We start from the raw sequence: 3,482 nt of genomic DNA on the forward strand, positions 1-3,482 counted from the left end.
TCCAAATACAACAATTTGAAATCAAGTAGATACAATATGGAATGCTTCTTCTTGAGCTGATAATACAAGTATAAACCTCACACTACTATTTGTTGCAAAAGATGTGTAACTAAGAATAAGTAGCAAGAGAGCTTTGAGCAAGTAGAAAACTAGAATGAATGCTTCACTAATTATCTCAACAACCAAATGCATCAATCAATGTATATAATGAATGCTAAAATGACTACTAATGAGTTGTTATTATCAAAACAAGCTGCAATGAAAAACTTTAGCCACTAGGGCTAATATAGTGGAATCAAATTGAACTGAAACTGACTTTTCAAAAGTTGATTTTGCTTTGAAACTAACTAATTGAAAGTTAATTGGATTTAATTTCGTTTGCATTTATCCAACTACCCTATACTTGTATTTATTTTATTTTAATTTAATTATTTTCATATATATAAACTCAAATCTATTAGATTTAATGTATAGATCCAATATATCTAATAATATTCTCCTCTTATGAGTCTTGATCCGTGGACTCCTATTACTATCTGCTATGGTATTTTCTCAACAATCCAATTCTAGAGCCTCCTTTCTGCTCCCAATTACCCAGGGCGGCTCAGCGAAAACTCTCAATGATCCATCGGAGCCACTTCTTTCATCGGTATAACCCATAGATAGATCTATGCAAAACACTTGCAACAAATCAAATGAAAATGATTTTCCATAGTAGAAATATATAAAGATAGATGATTGGTTTCAAATCTACCCATATTTGCACAATAAAAAAAACTGGTTGACAGGTTTTCGCGAAGTCATTCTGTGGCATACACTTCATCTTCGTTACTCTCTCCCTCTTCTTTAACATCAAGACGACAAAATCCAGAAACTTGCAAAATGACTGTAAGAGAGACTTGGAGGGAGAGAGAGCGAGAGAGAGCCAAGTAGTACGTTTGTACTCAATGCCTTGAAACAATATGGCGGCAGTGTCCCTCCGAATTATGAATAAAAAAAGGAACTACGTTGCAGAGGGAAGAAGAGGATCTACAGCCAGAGAATTCCTCTGCTTTCCAATCAAACAAGATAGAACCCAAAACACAAAACCACCAATGAAGAAGCTGAAAAACCAAGCATTATTGTAAATGACTACAAAAATATCAGCAATTGAATCCACAATCCCAACCTTCTGCAATAAACCAGGAATCACCGGCAAAATCCCAATAACAAGAGCCGTAATTGCTGCCAAATTGTACCCTCCTGAATAATAGTATGCTCCCCTTGGACTGGACGAGTACAGCTCGGCAACACTCAAATTCATTCGCTGGAGAAGATAATAATCTGCAAGAATTATCCCTCCGATCGGACCCAACAGCGCAGAGTAGCCAATAAGCCATGTATAAACAAAGCTCTCGCTTGACCTGAGCAGTCTCCACGGCTGAAACCCAATTCCGAGCAACGCCGTCAGAACAGCTCCTCGTCTAAACGTGAACATTTTGGGGTTGAGATTGACGAGCGCATTCGCCGGCGCCACCACGTTGGCGGCGATGTTGGTGGTAACGGTGGCCAGACCGATGCCGAATATGGAAAGGATCACAGTCGTAAATCCTCCGATTGCGCCGAGAAGTTGGATTGGATTGGAGATCACGCGTCCGAAAATAACTTCGGTTGAAGAGGTTACTGCCAGGCCAACGAAGGTGAATGCCCCCATGAAGATGGGAAGGCCAGCCTGACCCATGATTTGGTCCTTTTGGCTCTTGGCGTACCGGGTGAAATCAGGAATGTTAAGTGCGAGAGTAGCCCAGAAACTTATGTTTGCAGTGAGGGAAGGAAAGAAGAGAGCCCAGAACTCTGAAGAAGAGAGCCTGGTCGACAAGGAGAGCATGTGACCAAACCCACCTGCCTTGACATAAGCCCAAACAAGGAGGCAAGAAGTAAGAAAGATAAGAATTGGAGCCGAGTATTTCTCCAGCTCACGAATCCCATCCATTCCCTTCCAGACAACGGCCAATTGCGCAGCCCAAAAGGCCATGAAGCAGGCGAATTCGAGAGGCGAAGTGCCGAGCCAGGGGAGAAATTGGGAGAAAGAGGAGTGTTTGAAGGAGTTGGGCAAGAGGAGGAAAATGGCCTCGCCGCCGATCCAAGTCTCGATCCCGTACCAGCCGCAGCCCACCAGCGCGCGGAGCAGAGTCGGGACGTGGGAGCCGCGGACGCCGAAGGCCGACCGCGCGAGGACGGGGAAGGGCACGCCGTAGCGCGTGCCGGGGTGGCCGGTGAGGACCAGCGGCACCAAAAGGATGGCGTTGGCGGCGACAACGGTGGCAATGCCCTGCCACCAAGCCATGCCTAAGTCGACCAGGCTGCCTGCGAGGTAGTAGGATGGGACGCCGACGACTAGACCTACCCAGAGACTTGCCAATTCCCAGCCGGAAGAGGTTCTGCGGTGGGGCGGCGTAGGCTGGAGGTCGGCGTTGCTGAGGGTGAGGTCGTGTTCGAGTTTGTTGGGCTGGTGCGACGCCATGGGTCGAAGAGAGGAGGGTCTTGGGGAGCGGGTTTGGTCATGGGAGACGGTTAATTTCGTGGGTAATGAGACAGGGGTGGCGGGGAGGTATTTGGGCCTCGGTTTCGGGAAGATTGCAGAGGCAGGGGGAAAGGGGCGGTGGGGGTGTGGGCGGAGATGGAGGCTACAGCATTTGGACACCATGATTATTGAAGAAGATTCAGATTAGGGTGACGGAATCAATGGTGTCCGTCGCGTATAGATGAGTGGATCAGAGTCGTGGGTGTGCAGTCGATCTCATCTCTCTCTCTCGCTCTCTCTCTCTCTCTCTCTCTCTGGATTCTTGTAACTTCAATGAGGAATGGTTGACTTTGTGTTTTGGACTTGAATGTTGGCTAAAGAATGAGTGAGCTTGCAATTAGATTAGGAAAATGTTACTTATATTTATAATATTTTATTTCAAACCATGTGTAATTGATTGTATTTGTTATAAAATAATACAAGAATTAATAATAAATAAACGGGGATAAGGAGAAACTAATGAAAACAAGCGAAAAAAAAAAAAAAAAGTGAGACCGAATTGACGTAGTTCGGTTTATACCTACTCCATGGACGGATGATATCAGTAATTCACTATGTTAAGAAGAATTATAACATGTATCTAAGTTTATAAAAATTTATCACTATCTTACTTTATATAAAATATCTCACTCTTTTCTCTTCTTTTTTTCTTTTCTTAGTTTCTGCGAGTTTTTCTTCCTGCACTCTGCTCTCTGCTCTCTTCTACTTATCTTGTGCATGCATTCTTCTCTGTGTCTCCTCCTCCTTATATAGTCATTGGAGGAGCAGAGGAAAAATAATTGAATAGAATTAAGAGAGGGAGAGAAAAGGGAGATGAAAGAAGACATGGAAGTGATGTGAGAGGGAGACAAAGGGGACAACCATCACTTCATTCACAACACAGGTAAGATTTTTATTTCATTTTTCTTTCAAGTGGCAA

General features: G+C 43.9%; 1 protein-coding gene across 1 annotated transcript; it reads right to left on the reverse strand.

The window, feature by feature from the left end:
• Positions 1 to 681: 681 nt before the first annotated feature.
• Positions 682 to 2,890, reverse strand: LOC131143454 (purine-uracil permease NCS1). The gene has a single exon (XM_058091755.1). It carries the CDS (start codon positions 2,684 to 2,686, stop codon positions 1,004 to 1,006), a length of 1,683 nt encoding a protein of 560 aa, XP_057947738.1. The 5' UTR covers positions 2,687 to 2,890; the 3' UTR covers positions 682 to 1,003.
• Positions 2,891 to 3,482: the final 592 nt, after the last annotated feature.

Source organism: Malania oleifera, chromosome 11 (assembly GCF_029873635.1).
Source record: "Malania oleifera isolate guangnan ecotype guangnan chromosome 11, ASM2987363v1, whole genome shotgun sequence".
In the NCBI taxonomy this organism is placed as follows: domain Eukaryota; kingdom Viridiplantae; phylum Streptophyta; class Magnoliopsida; order Santalales; family Ximeniaceae; genus Malania; species Malania oleifera.

Bases quoted from the DNA above. Each gene is read 5' to 3' on its own strand.
- LOC131143454 (XM_058091755.1), bottom strand. From the start codon at position 2,686: ATGGTGTCCAAATGCTGTAGCCTCCATCTCCGCCCACACCCCCACCGC.